Source organism: Anomaloglossus baeobatrachus, chromosome 4 (genome assembly GCF_048569485.1).
Source record: "Anomaloglossus baeobatrachus isolate aAnoBae1 chromosome 4, aAnoBae1.hap1, whole genome shotgun sequence".
In the NCBI taxonomy this organism is placed as follows: Eukaryota; Metazoa; Chordata; class Amphibia; order Anura; family Aromobatidae; genus Anomaloglossus; species Anomaloglossus baeobatrachus.
In genome coordinates, this window is record NC_134356.1 from 29,546,628 (window position 1) to 29,564,127 (window position 17,500).

Here is a 17,500-nt window from a genome sequence, read left to right on the forward strand (position 1 = left end):
TACTAGATAAAAATAATACCGCCATAGTAGAGCTGATGGTGTAATTTTACGGGGGTCTTGAGTCTTGTACGGACCCTCATATAATTAAAATAAATCATCAAGTACCATGTTATAGATTCTGAGTTTAGAAAAACAGCGCCCCCCTGTCTACAGGCTGAGTCTGGTACTGCAGCTCATATCAATATCAGTCAATGGAGCTGAACTGCAGTACCAGAGACAGCCTATAGGTAGAGGGGGTGCTGTTTCTGGAAAATAATGAGGTTCTCCATGAAAAATCTAAAAATTCAAGTCAGCCTGGAAATTTAAGAAAAAAAGAGACTAGGGTGGTTATACACACGTCCGGTCAATAGCTTCTACTCCCCCCCCCCCCTCACCCCCCCCCCAACGTTGACTTCCCGATTCTTTGTTCCTTAAGGCAGTGACTTATTCTCCTTTTCCCACTAAAAACCCAATCTGTATTAAAATAAGAAATGGAAATCTTGTGATTTTCACACTGGTTACTGTTTTATATACACAGGACAGACCAAAAGTTTGGACACACTTTTTCATTCAAAGAGTTTTCTTTATTTTCATGACTGAAAATTGTAGATTCACATTGAAGGCATCAAAACTATGAATTATCACATGTGGAATGAAATACTTAAAGTGTGAAATAACTGATAATATGTCTTATATTCTAGGTTCTTCACAGTAGCCACCTTTTGCTTTGATTACTGCTTTGCACACTCTTGGCATTCTCTTGATGAGCTTCAAGAGGTAGTCACCGGAAATGGTTTTCACTTCCCAGGTGCGCCCTGTCAGGTTTAATAAGTGGGATTTCTTCCCATATATAATGGGGTTGGGACCATCAGTTGTGTTGTGCAGAAGTCTGGTGGATACACAGCTGATAGTCCTACTGAATAGACTGTTATAATTTGTATTATGGCAAGAAAAAAGCAGCTAAGTAAAGAAAAACGAGTGGCCATCATTACTTTAAGAAATGAAAGTCAGTCAGTCCGAAAAATTGGGAAAACTTTGAAAGTGTCCCCAAGTGCAGTGGCAAAAAACATCAAACGCTACAAAGAAACTGGCTCACATGAGGACCGCCCCAGGAAAGGAAAACCAAGAGTCACCTCTGCTGCGGAGGATAAGTTTATCCGAGTCACCAGCCTCAGAAATCGCAGGTTAACAGCAGCTCAGATTAGAGACCAGGTCAATGTCACACAGAGTTCTCTAGAACAACTATTAAGAGGAGACTTTGTGCAGCAGGCCTTCATGGAAAATAGCTGCTAGGAAACCATTGCTAAGGACAGGCAACAAGCATAAGAGACTTGTTTGGGCTAAAGAACACAAGGAATGGACATTAGACCAGTGGAAATCTGTGCTTTGGTCTGATGAGTCCAAATTTGAGATCTTTGGATCCAACCACCGTGTCTTTGTAGAAAAGGTGAACGGATGGACTCTACATGGCTGGTTCCCACCGTGAAGCAGGGAGGAGGTTGGTGTGATGGTGTGGGGGGGCTTTGCTGGTGACACTGTTGGGGATTTATTCTGTGCTTGGACCGATTCTTTTTACTCTCTTTATTAATGACCTTGTGGATGGGATTGATAGTACAGTGTCAGTCTTTGCCGATGACACCAAACTATGTAGGATATTAAAAACTGACCTGGATAGTACAATATTACAAAAAGATCTGGATAAGATGTCAGAATGGGCAGATACTTGGCAAATGAGATTTAATGTTGATAAATGTAAAGTAATGCACCTAGGACGGAGTAATCCTATAGCTGCGTATACATTAAATGGAAGTAAACTCGGGACTACAGAACAGGAGAAGGACTTGGGTATTCTCATTACAAATAAGCTGAGCAGCAGCACTCAATGTCAGGCAGCAGCTGCTAAAGCAAACAAGATTTTAGGGTGGATAAAAAGAGAGATTAGATCCCGTGATCCCAACGTATTGTTACCCCTCTATACATCACTTGTAAGGCCACATCTGGAATACGGGATCCAGTTTTGGGCTCCACATTTTAAAAAGGACATTCAGAAGTTAGAGTCAGTTCAAAGGCGGGCAACTAGACTACTACAAGGAATGGAGGCCGCCCATATGATGAGAGGTTGAAAAAGTTAGATATGTTTAGCTTAGAAAAAAGACGTCTCAGAGGAGATCTCATTTATATGTATAAATACATGTGTGGTCAATATAAAGGACTGGCACATGACTTATTTCTTCCAAAGACAGTACTAAGGACCAGGGGGCACTCACTGCGAGTGGAAGAAAAGCGATTCCGGCAGCTAAATAGGAAAGGGTTCTTTACAGTTAGAGCGGTCAGACTGTGGAATGCCGACCACAAGAGGTAGTAATGGCAGATACTATAACAGCTTTTAAAAAAGGGCTGGATGATTTCCTCAGTACATACAACATTGTTGGTTATAAATGACTTAGTGACTAAATGTAGAACTGGTGGAGGAAGGGGGAACTAGATGGACCTAGGTCTTTTTTCAACCTAAGTAACTATGTAACTATGTAAAAATTGAAGGCATACAGAACCAGCATGGCTACCACAGCATCTTGCAGCGGCGTGCTATTCCATCCAGTTTGCGTTTAGTTGGACCATCCTTTATTTTTCAACAGGACAATGACCCCAAACACACCTCCAGGCTGTGTAAGGGCTATTTGACTAAGAAGAAGAGTGATGGGGTGCTACGCCAGATGACCTGGCCTCCACAGTCACCAGACCTGAACCCAATCGAGATGGTTTGGGGTGAGCTGGACCGCAGAGTGAAGGCAAAAGGGCCAACAAGTGCTAAGCATCTCTGGGAACTCCTTCAAGACTGTTGGAAAACCATTTCCGGTGACTACCTCTTGAAGCTCATCAAGAGAATGCCAAGAGTGTGCAAAGCAGTAATCAAAGCAAAAGGAGGCTACTGAAGAACCTAGAATATAAGACATATTTTCAGTTGTTTCAAACTTTTTTGTTAAGTATTTTATTCCACATGTGATAATTCATAGTTGATGCCTTCAATGTGAATCTGCAATTTTCAGATATTGATTTCAGAGAATTTTCTCATATATATATATATATATATATATATATATATATATATATATATATATATATATATATATATATATATATATATGTATATACCAGTAACCAGTGTGCAAATTGCAAGATTTCCATTTTTTATTTTAATATAGGAGTTTAGTTAATGTTGTTAATATATAATTTCACACAAACCATTAACAGCAATGGATAAACTCCTCCCCCTATATTTTGTATTGATGCATCTAATGAGCGTGTGCACAGATCATTTATGAAGGGAGGAGTTAAGCTGTAAGTCCAGGGCCACACAGGGATCTACTGCAATCCTCACATGACACTCGGCTCACACTGGCAGCATAGCGGGAGCCGAATGTCATGTGAGTGTCACTGTGACTGAGGTCCGATCATGCTATCGGACCTCAGCTGAGGAGGGGCGGGCCGGCACTGAGGAGGGGCGGCCTAGCTCTGAGGAGGGGCGGCCTAGCTCTGAGGAGGGGCGGCCCGGCTCTGAGGAGGGGCGGCCCGGCTCTGAGGAGGGGCGGCCCGGCTCTGAGGAGGGGCGGCCCGGCTCTGAGGAGGGGCGGCCCGGCTCTGAGGAGGGGCGGCCCGGCTCTGAGGAGGGGCGGCCCGGCTCTGAGGAGGGGCGGCCCGGCTCTGAGGAGGGGCGGCCCGGCTCTGAGGAGGGGCGGCCCGGCTCTGAGGAGGGGCGGCCCGGCTCTGAGGAGGGGCGGCCCGGCTCTGAGGAGGGGCGGCCCGGCTCTGAGGAGGGGCGGCCCGGCTCTGAGGAGGGGCGGCCCGGCTCTGAGGAGGGGCGGCCCGGCTCTGAGGAGGGGCGGCCCGGCTCTGAGGAGGGGCGGGCCGGCTCTGAGGAGGGGCGGGCCGGCTCTGAGGAGGGGCGGGCCGGCTCTGAGGAGGGGCGGGCCGGCTCTGAGGAGGGGCGGGCCGGCTCTGAGGAGGGGCGGCCCGGCTCTGAGGAGGGGCGGCCCGGCTCTGAGGAGGGGCGGCCCGGCTCTGAGGAGGGGCGGCCCGGCTCTGAGGAGGGGCGGCCCGGCTCTGAGGAGGGGCGGCCCGGCTCTGAGGAGGGGCGGCCCGGCTCTGAGGAGGGGCGGCCCGGCTCTGAGGAGGGGCGGCCCGGCTCTGAGGAGGGGCGGCCCGGCTCTGAGGAGGGGCGGCCCGGCTCTGAGGAGGGGCGGCCCGGCTCTGAGGAGGGGCGGCCCGGCTCTGAGGAGGGGCGGCCCGGCTCTGAGGAGGGGCGGCCCGGCTCTGAGGAGGGGCGGCCCGGCTCTGAGGAGGGGCGGCCCGGCTCTGAGGAGGGGCGGCCCGGCTCTGAGGAGGGGCGGCCCGGCTCTGAGGAGGGGCGGCCCGGCTCTGAGGAGGGGCGGCCCGGCTCTGAGGAGGGGCGGCCCGGCTCTGAGGAGGGGCGGCCCGGCTCTGAGGAGGGGCGGCCCGGCTCTGAGGAGGGGCGGCCCGGCTCTGAGGAGGGGCGGCCCGGCTCTGAGGAGGGGCGGCCCGGCTCTGAGGAGGGGCGGCCCGGCTCTGAGGAGGGGCGGCCCGGCTCTGAGGAGGGGCGGCCCGGCTCTGAGGAGGGGCGGCCCGGCTCTGAGGAGGGGCGGCCCGGCTCTGAGGAGGGGCGGCCCGGCTCTGAGGAGGGGCGGCCCGGCTCTGAGGAGGGGCGGCCCGGCTCTGAGGAGGGGCGGGCCGGCTCTGAGGAGGGGCGGGCCGGCTCTGAGGAGGGGCGGGCCGGCTCTGAGGAGGGGCGGGCCGGCTCTGAGGAGGGGCGGGCCGGCTCCGAGGAGGGGCGGGCCGGCTCCGATGAAGGGCGGGCCGGCTCCGATGAAGGGCGGGCCGGCTCCGATGAAGGGCGGGCCGGCTCCGATGAAGGGCGGGCCGGCTCCGATGAAGGGCGGGCCGGCTCCGATGAAGGGCGGGCCGGCTCCGAGGAGGGGCGGGCCGGCTCCGAGGAGGGGCGGGCTAGTGTCCCGCTGGGCAGCATCGCTGTGTTTGACGCCATAACAACAACTGGCGACTCGCCTGGCGCAAACACCACGCCTCTATCGAGGTCTGAGTCGTCGGCTGCTGTGTGACAGGGTCCCAACGACCGCCAAGGTCGTTATACAGATCGCCAAGTCGTTGCAACGTCGTTAATTAGATCTGCCTGTTTGCCAGCTCACTAGCGACCATGTAGCGACGCACCAGCGATCCTGACCAGGTCGGATCGCTGTCGGGATCGCTGGAACATCGCTACGTGTAACGGGACCCTAAGGCCGAACGATCGCCGATTGTGATTGATGGATCACCGTGTTATCTGCTGTGCATAGAGAGGTGTTATCAATAGTAAACCTGGCTGTGATGATAATGAGTCTGCTGAAAATGTTTCCTGAAAAGACTGAAATTAAGAAAAATAAAGCCCTTCTGATCACTGTGAATATTTTTGTGTTTTGCAGCCCAGGCGAGACCAGAAAAGAAATCCCAGATCAGAATAATGGACCGGCCCACAGGACCATAATGAAAGTCATTCTACAGCCGAGGCCGTTTACGGAGCACCCCCTCCTCCACAAACAATCCGTGAGCGTGGAGGTCGACATGGAGGAACCAAAACCCAAACACAACGGCGTATTAGGCCCCGACCCAGAGGACTATAACGAAACCATAGCACTACCCCCTCCCGGGAATAAGATGGAGGCCGAGTTCCTTCCTTCTAAACCACAAGAACCTCAAGCTCCAACTTCCCCCATTCATGGTCCCAAAGGTCCCTCACCTCAAAGGTCACCCATTCATGGTCCAAGGGGCCCAATGCCTCCAAATGCCCAGTGTTCTCCACCTTTGGACACACAGACTTCTTCTCCTGGAACTCCAGGGTCTTCCACCGAACTAGTCTCATCATCTTCTCATGAAGGGACAGAGCAGAACCTTCTGAACGGAGAAGGACCTCAAACCTCCAGGGATCATGAGGGAATAATCAACGAGGGCTACCTAGAAACGGAACCTCCCGGTACATTGTCATCCGAGGAGAACGACCTCGAAGACAACGCCAGTATCAAGTCCAAGTCGAGTCAGTCCGAAGACGTCAAGGTACGTACGGTGACCCGCAGAGGAAGGAGAGTGCTTACTTATTTATTGGGTAAATTTCTCTTTATTTTCATGATCCCTGCTTGCTGTCAGTGAATGGCCTCCTTTCCTGAAGTCCTCTGTCCTTGTACTGATCTTATTGATCAAGAAACTAGAAACCTGAAGACCTCCTGGACCCCAGCCATGAAACATTAAGCCTTGTGCTCCTCTAGACCACCAGGGATATGTAAATTTAACTAAATTTGTAAACCTTACCTAGACTACTTTGCCTCACCTCAAACCCCTGAGAATTTTAACATTACTTCTTTCTTTGCCCTAGCCCACCAGGTCCCAGACGGACCACAAGTGATTAATCGATTAACCCCTTTGTTGCCCCCAGTCAACCAGGGATGCAAAAATGTAACCATTCCATACTCTAGACTACCAGGGATTTTGACCCTAACCATTAATTTGTCCTATAACATCAAGGTAACTGGTATTAACCCTTTTTTAAGACTGCCAGACCACCAGGGATTTTGACTTTGCCCCTTTCTCGGTCCTAGAATATCAGAAATATTAGCATTCACTCTTTCAGTGATGTAGACCTTCATTGCATTTAGTGTAGAAAAATGTTCTCCTTTCATGCCCTAGACCACCAGGGATTTTGACTTTGCCCCATTCCCTGTCATAGACCACCAGAAATATTGGTATTTACTCTTTCTGTGTCCTAGACCACCAACCCAGTGATGTAGACCTTCATTGCCCCAGATTATAAAGAATTGCAAAAATATTCTCCTTTCATACCCTAGACCACCAGGGATTTTGACTTTGCTCCTTTCTTTGTCGTAGACCACCAGAAATATTGGCATTAACTCTTTCTCTGCCTAGACAACCCAGTGATATTGACCATCTTTGCCCCAGATCATAAGGGATGTAAAAATGTTCTCCTTTCATGCTCTAGACCACCAGGGATTTTGACTTTGCCCCATTCTTTGTCAAAGACCACCAGAAATATTGGTACCCACTCTTTCTGTGTCCTAGACCACTCAGTGATATAGACCATCATTACCCCAGATCAGAAGGGATGTAAAAATGTTCTCCTTTCATGGTCTAAACCACCAGGGATTTTGACTTTGCCCCTTTCTCTGTCCTAGGCCACCATAGATATTGGCATTAACGCTGGGTCCTAGACCACCCAGTGTTGTAGGCTTTCAGTGCCTCAGATCATAATTAATGTAAAATGTTCTCCTTTCATGCCCTAGACCACCAGGGATTTTGACTTTGCCCCATTCCCTGTCATAGACCACCAGAAATATTGGTATGAACTCTTTCTCTGCCTCAACAACCCAGTGATGTAGACCTTCATTGCCTCAGATTATAAGAAATTGCAGAAATGTTCTCATTTCATGCCCTAGACCACCGGGGATTTGGATTTTGCCTGTTTCTCTGTTTTAGACCACCAGAAATATTGGCATTAACTCTTTCTCTGCATAGACAACCCAGTGATCAATGCCCCAGATTATAAGGAATTGCAGAAATGTCCTCCTTTCATGCCCTAGACCACCAGGGATTTTGACTTTGCCCCATTCCCTGTCATAGACCACCAGAAATATTGGTATTAAATCTCTGTGTCCTAGACCACCCAGTGATGTAGACCTTTATTGCCCCAGATCATAAGGAATTGCAAAAATGTTTTCCTTTCATGCCCTAGACCACCAGGGATTTGCATTTTGTCCCTTTTCTCTGTCCTAAACCACAATAAATATTGGCATTAACTCTTTCTGTGTTGTAGACCACCCATTGATGTAGACTTTCATTGCCCCAGATCTTTAGGGATGTATAAATGTTCTCCTTTCATGCCCTAGACCACCAGGGATTTTGAAACAAACTTCTAATTTCTTGCAGATTATCAGAAATATTGTACTGGTGTTAACGCCACTTTGCTCCAGCCCACCAGGGATCCTATTTAGAGGGACCCTAACTGCCCTGCTAAGTAGCTACAACAACTTAGATGGAACAATGTGTAGTTAAAGGGGTTGTCTAGTTCATAGCAAAGGTCATCACCATCTGATCGATGGGGGTCTGACACCTGGTAACCTCACCAATCAGCTGTTGTTTGCTCCTGCGGCGATCGCACGTAATCGCTTTGAACACAGTTGTGGGGTCCTGCCACTCCTCCAGCAGATTTTGTAGCTGTTCAGATAGATTATCAATATGATATAACTGGACAACCCAATTTAAAGGGTTAATCCCGACTTCATAAATGGGCATTGTTGGATTGAGCTTGTAAATATAAGCACTTTTGTAATTTACTGTCTCTTAAAATTTTCATCCGTTTTCGAGATATTACCACTTTTCTCCTTGTTTATGTTTCGTTGCCTTGGAGACCGACCACCGCTGCTAAACTACAAAACATGTACAGTGCTTACAATCCCATTTATATTGAGGCTATAAGCACTTTTTTGAAGCTAGAGCACACTGTTACCTCCTAATCCAGGGGAGTGGCCTTGCAGTACTTTGAAGACAAACAGCAGCGGTGGTCGGTCTCCTAGGCAACGGGCTGTAAACAAAAGAAAAATGTTAATATCTCAAGAACGGATGAAAATTTTAAGAAGCAGTAAATTGCAAAAGTGCTTGTTTTTACGAGATCTATCTGAAAATGTCCATTTATGAAAACGAAAGTAATCCCTTTAAGGGGTGGTACAGGGCAGCGGTATGTTGCTAATACATTTTCTGTTGATTGTTACTTTATATAAGTCCAGAAAAGGGATGTGTGTCGCTCCAACAGAATATTTAGACTGGACACAAATGTAGCAAACCTTCAATATTGGGTTTGTGATACAACTGCAGGTATCCTACTAGGCTCCCATTTATATTGTGGGTGCCCTACGGTATTTTGTGTCATTCCTGGGCTCTGGGCTAGAAGTCCCCCCCCCCCCCCGCACCCACTGCAGATAAATCGGAAAATGCAGAATATAGGACACGCCGAGCGGCTGACTGCGGTAATTGGCTGTGTGCTGCGTACCGTAGAGATTAATTATCTGTGATCCTCCATCTCTGCTGTCAAAAAACCGTAACGCCGGAGAGAAGGGGGGAAAAAAGCAAATCTCGTGCTGGTATTTGAGGATTTATCATGGGTTCCCTCTCCTATTAGTGAATGTCTAATATACAAGCTGCAGGTGCCGCAATACAGTGCTAATAAGATGTAGCTGAGCTGAGTTTGTCATATAGTTCATGCAGAAATGATGGAGTGGCAGCTTCAAAGTTTACAGGTGCGGAGACTTTGGCCATTATTTTGTTGGGGGTCAGACCAAAATATAGAGTACGAGGTGATAAGCCCCCTCTACAAAACCTCTTAAATTATTATTTTTTAATTTTTTAATGGAAAGAAATGAACATTCAATAGTACAGTAATTTCATATATGGTATAAATAATACCGCCAAACACTGCCAAGTCATAAAACTGTACAGTGTCGTCTTAAATTATTTTTTTTAATGAAAACAAATTAACATTCAGTATTTCCATAATTTCACGTATTGCATAAATATTACCGCCAAACCGCGCCAAATAATAAAACTATCATATGCTGTTGGCTTTTAATCTCAGGAATGTATAAAATTCCAGTTTTTTACCTTTTAATTGATAATTAAAAATATTGCATAAATAATACCGTTAAATAGTGCCAAATAATAAAACCGTACAGTGTTGGCTTAAATTATTTCTTTTGTTAATGGAAATAACTGGACATTCAATATTACCATAATTTCAAATATTCCATAAATAAAACCGCCAAACACTGCCAAGTCATAAAACTGTACAGTGTTGGCTTAAATTATTTTTTTTAATGAAAATGAACATTCAGTATTTCCATAATTTCATGTATTGCATAAATAATACCGCCTAACAGCGCCAAATAATAAAACTATCATACGCTGTTGGCTTTTAATCTCAGGAATGTGTAAAGTTCAATATTTTCACCTTTTAATGGATAATTAAAAATATTCTATTCACTTATGACTTTACCCCACACAAAAAAAGGTACCATAATTTCATATATTGCATAAATAATACCTCCAAACAGTGCCAAATAATAAAACTGTACAGTGTTGGCTTAAATTATTTATTTGGTTAATGGAAAGAAATGAACATTCAATATTACCATAATTTCATATATTCCATAAATAATACTGCCAAACAGTGTCAAATAATAAAACTGTACGATGTTGGCATAAATTATTTTTTTTAATGGAAAGAAATGAGCATTCAATATTACTGTAATTTCATATATGGCATAAATAATACCGCCAAACAGTGCCAAATAATAAAATTGTACCATGTTGGCATAAATTATTTTTTTTAATGGAAAGAAATGAGCATTCAATATTACTGTAATTTCATATATGGCATAAATAATACCGCCAAACAGTGCCAAATAATAAAATTGTACCATGTTGGCTTAAATTTTGTTCATTTCTTTCCATTAAAAAAAAATAATAATATATATATATATATATATTTGAAAAAAAAATACAAAAACAAAATCTGTTGGTGAGGATGATTTAGTGGATTATATTATTAGATGAATTGTTAGGTGCTCTTTAAGTTGTAATGACTCACGTCTATACCGCTACATGGTGATAATCTCCTGCTGGACAGGAGCGGAGTAATAAACAATCCGCATTCCTGTGCTTTGTGAATTATTATTAGAAGCCAAGGAAATGTCAGACGTCCTCATAATTGAGAAGCTGTTATGAAATGTTGCAATGTCCTTGTGTAAAATCTCAGGACGTCGTCACCGGACACAGGTCTAAGAACCAGAACTTTCTATTTCTCCAGGAGACAAACGAGCAGAAACTGCACAACATCGCTAATGAGCTGCTACAGACGGAACGGGCCTACGTCAGCAGGCTGGAGCTACTGCAGGTAATGCTGCCCCTATGTACAGGAATATAACTGCTATAATACTGCCCCCTATGTACAAGAATATATCTACTATAATACTGCCCATATGTACAAGCATATAACTACTATACTACTCCTATGTACAAGAATATAACTACTATAATACTGCCCCTATGTACAAGAATATAACTACTATAATACTGCCCATATGTACAAGCATATAACTACTATAATACTGCTCCTATGTACAAGAATATAACTACTATAATACTGCCCCTATGTACAGGAATATATCTACTATAATACTGCCCCCTATGTACAAGAATATAACTACTATAATACTGCCCCTATGTACAAGAATATAACTACTATAATACTGCCCCTATGTACAAGCATATAACTACTATAATACTGCTCCTATGTACAGGAATATAACTACTATAATACTGCCCCTATGTACAGGAATATATCTACTATAATACTGCCCCCTATGTACAAGAATATAACTACTATAATACTGCTCCTATGTACAGGAATATAACTACTATAATACTGCCCCCTATGTACAAGAATATAACTACTATAATACTGCCCCCTATATACAAGAATATAACTACTATAATACTGCTCCCTATGTACAAGAATATAACTACTATAATACTGCTCCCTATATACAAGAATATAACTACTATAATACTGCCCCTATATACAAGAATATAACTACTATAATATTACCCCTATGTACAAGAATATAACTACTATAATACTGCTCCTATGTACAAGAATATAACTACTATAATACTGCCCCTATGTACAGGAATATAACTACTATAATACTGCCCCTATGTACAGGAATATAACTGCTATAATACTGCCCCCTATGTACAAGAATATATCTACTATAATACAGCTCCCTATGTGCAAGATATAATACTGCTCCTATGTGCATTAGATTCACCACAGATTTTTATAACCAGCAGGGAACATGGACATGGGAAAAAAAAAATCATGATCCTATGACACTGCTCACGGAATTTTATACAGATTTTATTTTATTAAAATACAAGATATGAAAAAATATTTTTTATTTCTTTTGTATATTATTTTTTTTTATTAATTATTTTTATTTTATTTATTTTTTTTTACAGAATTTTAACAAAGCTCTGGAGAATGAAGCCCGGAAAGGCGCTTTCCCACTGGACGTTCCTAACAAAATATTCTCCAACATTTTATCAATCCACAGTTTCCACTCCTCATTTCTGCTTCCAGCTCTTGAGGACAGAATGATGGAATGGTGAGTATTGTATGAACACAGTGACTGCCCCAGCAGAATAGTGAGTGCAGCTCTGGAGTATAATACATGAGGTAACTCAGGATCAGTAATGTATGTACACAGTCACTGTAGCATCAGAATAGTGAGTGCAGCTCTGGAGTATAATACAGGAGGTAACTCAGGATCAGTAATGTAATGTATGTACACAGTGACTGCACCAGCAGAATAGTGAGTGCAGCTCTGGAGTATAATACAGGAGGTAACTCAGGATCAGTAATGTATGAACACAGTGACTGCCCCAGCAGAATAGTGAGTGCAGCTCTGGAGTATAATACAGGATATAACTCAGGATCAGTAATGTATGTACACAGTCACTGTAGCATCAGAATAGTGAGTGCAGCTCTGGAGTATAATACAGGATGTAACTCAGGATCAGTAATGTAATGTATGTACACAGTGACTGCACCAGCAGAATAGTGAGTGCAGCTCTGGAGTATAATACAGGATGTAACTCAGGATCAGTAATGTAATGTATGTATACAGTGACTGCACCAGCAGAATAGTGAGTGCAGCTCTGGAGTGTAATACAGGAGGTAACTCAGGATCAGTAATGTAATGTATGTACACAGTGACTGCTGCAGCAGAATAGTGAGTGCAGCTCTGGAGTATAATACAGGAGGTAACTCAGGATCAGTAATGTAATGTATGTACACAGTGACTGCACCAGCAGAATAGTGAGTGCAGCTCTGGAGTATAATACAGGAGGTAACTCAGGATCAGTAATGTAATGTATGTACACAGTGACTGCACCAGCAGAATAGTGAGTGCAGCTCTGGAGTATAATACAGGATGTAACTCAGGATCAGTACAGGGTAAGTATATCGGATCGCTGATGATAGCAGATACATTAGTGCTCGCTGCCGGACGCTGTGTGATAAAGTCTGCAGCGATCGGAGCAGCCGAGAAGGTCACAGTCAGTAATATACCGCCATTTATTCTCACTCTGTCAGGTCCGACAGCCCCAGGATTGGAGATATTTTACAAAAATTGGCGCCGTTCTTGAAGATGTACGCGGAATACGTAAAAAATTTCGATAACGCCATGGAAACGGTGAAAACGTGGAATGATCGGTCGGCGCAATTTAAACACGTGGTTGAAGAAATTCAGGTGAGGCTTCAGATATGGTGCGAAATAAGTGTTGGATTTTGAAAAACTGAGAGACGGAGGAAGAAAAACAAATTGTAACATATATTGCTGAATCTTGACAGTGAGTATATTACACACTGTTAGGATTTGCATGCTTCAATGCTGAATTTTATAATTAAAGGGGTTGTTTAGGTTTGGGATGAAAGTCTGCAGTTCCTCTAGATGACTGCAGGCCTCGGCATTCTCACAACGCGTACTGCACACTCTTCCGACGGTCATGTGAGCACAAGTTCGCGATTTCTATACTTATGGCCACATTCCAACTAGACGTGTCCGGCCTCGTTAAATTCATTTTCATTGAACAAGGCCATGCAAGTCTAGTTGGCATGTGATCACATGTATGTAAATCGCATACTTGCGGTTTTGTGACCTGCCACTGTCTCATCGCAGCAGCAGAGAATCCTGACAGCGTGCAGTGTGCGCTAGCTGTGAGAATTCAGAAGTCGGAAGTCACATAGGAAGACTGCAGACTCATCACAAACTTGGACAACCGGCTTTAATGCTCCTAATACAAAAAAAAAGATAGTAACCCTTAACTTGTCAGATGGCACAATAGTTCATTAAAATAGCCATGTATAGCATAATCTTACAAGTTATGGATTGTTGCATATGCACAGGATAAGAACCATTAACAGTACAAGAATACATCACCTGAACCACCAACAGTATCGAAATAGATCACTAGAATCAAGAGCAGTACAGAAATTCATTATCAGAACAACCAGCAGTACAGAAATTCCTCATCAGAGCCACCATCAGTACTAAAACATATCCATATAACCCCATTAATACAAAAACACAGCATCAAAACCCTCATCAGTACAGAAATACATTACCAGGACCACCATCAGTACATGGTACAACAATTGTAATATCAGGTCAGGCTTATATACTTTTGGATCACATGAACCTACAACACTCAGTAGGTCCTTAGCAATGGTAAGGAGATACTGAGAATTATTGCTATCTGTCATTATCAGATTGCGGACCATACAGGAACCTCAGTACTGATTAGAATTCGTCAGTATCACGTAATTATTTACATTCGAGTATTCAAGTACCTTATAGAGGACGTCTCTGATCACAGTTCTCTTTCTTTTCTTCATCTTGTCCAGATGCCATGCTGACTTTTCACATCCACAGCTCGTCTCTGCAGACTTCCATCTTCTCCGGTCTTCTGCAGCACATCCCAGCACGATACCCTTAAAAACAGCAGATTATAATGATCCCGAATAAAAATATCTGCTCCTCACTGTGCCCCAGAATAAATAATTACTTTTCATTGTATTCCCTGCACAAAATATGACGCACACACTATCCCTCTCATGGTACATGCCCTCCACACTGTTCTCTACTTTCCATACTAAGCCCCTTCTTCACACTCCCCTATACTGTGTCCCCAATATACTGCCTAGTCTCTATACTGTGCCCCTGACCACACTCCCCTTTCTCGGCATCCTGTCCCCTCCTTGCTATGGCCTCACACTGCCCCCCCATGCTGCCCCCTCTTCATATCAGCCTCTATTCTGTGTCCTCTCACATTACTCTCATCTCATACTGTTTCCTCACTTTTCCCCCCCTGCACTCATTCGGCCCCCTCGCTCACTATAGTATTTCCGCATTCATCAGGTCCCCTTGCTCCCCATACTGTGTCCACAGTCATCCGATCCACTCGCTCCCCATACTGTCGGCTCCCCGTACTGTGTCTGCACTTTTTCAGCCCCCTTGCTCACCATCATATCTCTACATTCATCCGGTCCCCTCGCACCCCATACTGTCTGCAGTCATCCAAACCCCTCGCTCTCCATACTGTGTCTGCTCCCCATACTGTGTCTGCACTTTTTCAGCCCCCTCGCTCACCATACTATTTCCGCACACATCCGGCCCCCTCGCTTTCAATACTGTCTTTGCATTCATCCAATCCCCTCACTCCCCATATGGTGTCCGCTCCCCATACTGTTTGCACTTATCCAGCCTCCTCGCTCCCCATACTGTGTCCACAGTCATCCTATCCCCTCGCTCGCCATACTGTGTCCGCTCCCCATACTGTGTCCGCTCCCCATACTGTGTCCGCTCCCCATACTGTGTCCGCTCCCCATACTGTGTCCACTCCCCACACTGTGTCTACACTTATCAAGCCCTCTATCTCCCCATACTGTGTCCGCTCCCCATACTGTGTCCGCTCCCCATACTGTGTCCGCTCCCCATACTGTGTCCGCTCCCCATACTGTGTCCGCTTCCCACACTGTGTCTACACTTATCAAGCCCTCTATCTCCCCATACTGTGTCCTCAAATTTCCCCCTTGCTCTCCATATTGTCCTTAAATTCCCCCCCGTTTGCTCTCCATACTGTCATTATACATTTCTCCCACCCTCTCTTTATACTGTCTCCTCAAATTTTCCCCAAGTTTGCTTCCCATACTGTGTCCATATACTTTCCCCCTCAAGCTCTCTCTGTATACTGTGTACTCAAATTTCTTCCCCTAATTACAATAAATCTATGGTTTGGTTTCTTTGCCTGTGTGGATTGGATGGGTTGTTACTGACATCTGGTGAGAAATTCATGTCAATAGCACCTTTAGAAATATATTTAGTTAGAAAATTAGTAACATGTTCCATACGTATTTCACCCACTATACAAATAGATGCTATGTACATACAGTGACCTCTAGTGGTGAAGTTGAATAATGCGGCATTCAGGTAACGAGGAGATCATTTAGAGGGGAGTTCCATTTTTGGGTTTCCTCATTGCACAATGAAAAGTTTTGCAATTTTCTAACAGACTTTATTGCAGTTCTTCTTCATTTTCACAATCTGTGCTTGCTGTCAGTGAATGAGAATATTCAACTTTGCAACCAAACCCGGGCTAAACGGTTTCTGGAGCTGATTGGTTGATACGGGCAATTGTTCTTCTCACCACCTAAAGTCTGAAAAATACATATACTCCATGTTCTGTTTTGTTTTTTTACTTGCAGAGGGAAGGAAAATGCGGCAGCCTGACGCTGCAGCACCATATGCTGGAGCCGGTACAGAGGATACCGCGATACGAGATGCTCTTAAAGGACTACCTCCGCAAACTGCCCCAAGACTCGCTGGATCGAAAGGACGCAGAAAGTAATTTGGTCTATATTGTATTTCCCAATTATCCAGACAGATCCATAGTTGGGTCACTGCAGGTTCAATATATGAGATTGTGGGGGCTTCTTTTGTGTACAGCGCCCTCTTCAGATCATTATAAATTATCACTTGGCTTCAGGTTTGGGCTTCGGCCTGAAGGTTTTGTTGAAAAATTGACTAATAATTTGAACTGGTAATAATTCCCCACACCTTGACTAAATCCTCAGTTCCAGCTGCCAAAAAAAAACCTTAAAAGCATAATGCTGCTTCCACCATGACTCACTGTGGGTATGGTGATCTTCTAGTAATGCGTAATGTTGGATTTCCACCAAACCTATATTTTGGATTTATGGCCAAAACGTTCAACCTTGCTCTCCTCAGACAATAAACATTGTAGTGCCAGCTTCTCTGCAGAGACGCCGACTTACTCACCGCCCTGGCCGGGTTGCTATCTCCCCTGCGCTCTCTCGGCCATCCACATGGACTGCTGTCTCCTTCCCCTCCTGGGCCCTCTACACACTGCACGGGGTTCCTGGGAGTGCACCTAAGATGCGCGCGCACACACTGGCCCGCCTCTTAAAGGGCTGATGTGCTATTTCCAGGATTTCCACTGTGTTTTTAAGGCATCCTCCCATTAGGGGAGGTGCCTGCGCAACACATTCAGTTAGCCAGTATACCACCAGTCTGCTAGCTAGTTGTCAGGTCTTGTTACCCCTCTGTCCGTCACCTGAATCTTCCTTCCCATACCTGCCTGCCCCTGCTGTGCTCACCATTCCTGTCAGTACCTGCCTGTCCAGCCTGTCTCAGTCATCCTGTCTATACCTGAGTCTGGCTCCTTTCCTGGGCATCAGTTGCCACAGTCCTGGTCACTGCCCTGGGAGTGGTACCTGGCATCTGCATCACGGTGGGCGCTTAATTAAGCCCCC

At 45.1% G+C, this 17,500-nt stretch overlaps 1 protein-coding gene across 1 annotated transcript in view; it reads left to right on the forward strand.

Moving 5' to 3' along the window:
- The window catches only part of FGD4 (FYVE, RhoGEF and PH domain containing 4), a 224,397-nt gene that overhangs the window by 189,454 nt on the left and 17,443 nt on the right, over positions 1-17,500 (forward strand). Inside the window, exons 4-8 of the mRNA XM_075344192.1 lie at positions 5,472-6,099; positions 10,913-10,999; positions 12,127-12,272; positions 13,262-13,418; positions 16,433-16,571. Coding sequence (XP_075200307.1) covers positions 5,472-6,099; positions 10,913-10,999; positions 12,127-12,272; positions 13,262-13,418; positions 16,433-16,571 — 1,157 coding nt within the window. The remainder of the gene's footprint in view (positions 1-5,471; positions 6,100-10,912; positions 11,000-12,126; positions 12,273-13,261; positions 13,419-16,432; positions 16,572-17,500) is intronic.